The 375-nt window shown below is 71.5% G+C and overlaps 1 protein-coding gene across 1 annotated transcript in view; it reads right to left on the bottom strand.

The window, feature by feature from the left end:
* Positions 1-245: 245 nt before the first annotated feature.
* The window catches only part of Evx2 (even-skipped homeobox 2), a 3,612-nt gene continuing 3,482 nt past the window's right edge, over positions 246-375 (bottom strand). Inside the window, exon 4 of the mRNA XM_013027483.1 lies at positions 246-370. Within this exon, the coding sequence (XP_012882937.1) occupies positions 246-370 (125 nt within the window). The remainder of the gene's footprint in view (positions 371-375) is intronic.

Consider the following 375-nt stretch of genomic DNA (forward strand, 5'->3'; position numbering starts at 1 on the left):
ACAAAAATAGAAATCACTGGGGGGGGGGACACCCGCCAGGCTAACGTGCCGGCTCCTTTCTCCCCCCAATTCCTTTCGACCTCCTGCGCCCCGGGGCGCCCCCTAGCGACAGCGGTAGCAGCGGGCCGCACACCGAGGAAACCCGGAGCGCACGAAGGGCGCACGGGGGGCGCACAGGGGGCGCACCGGGGACTCGCGGGCACCCGCAGGCCGGCAAGCGCGGCCCCCTGGCGGCGGCGACGTAGTTATCTGGTGAGCGGGGCCTCGTCCCTCTGGTCTGGCGGGCTCACGGCCGTCTTGCTAAGCACTGCGGCGGAGTAGGGCAGGAAGCCACTCTCGGAGCGCGGCGCAGCCGCGCCGCAGCCGAAGTCTGAG

This window comes from Dipodomys ordii, unplaced genomic scaffold (assembly GCF_000151885.1).
Source record: "Dipodomys ordii isolate 6190 unplaced genomic scaffold, Dord_2.0 Scaffold5, whole genome shotgun sequence".
In the NCBI taxonomy this organism is placed as follows: domain Eukaryota; kingdom Metazoa; phylum Chordata; class Mammalia; order Rodentia; family Heteromyidae; genus Dipodomys; species Dipodomys ordii.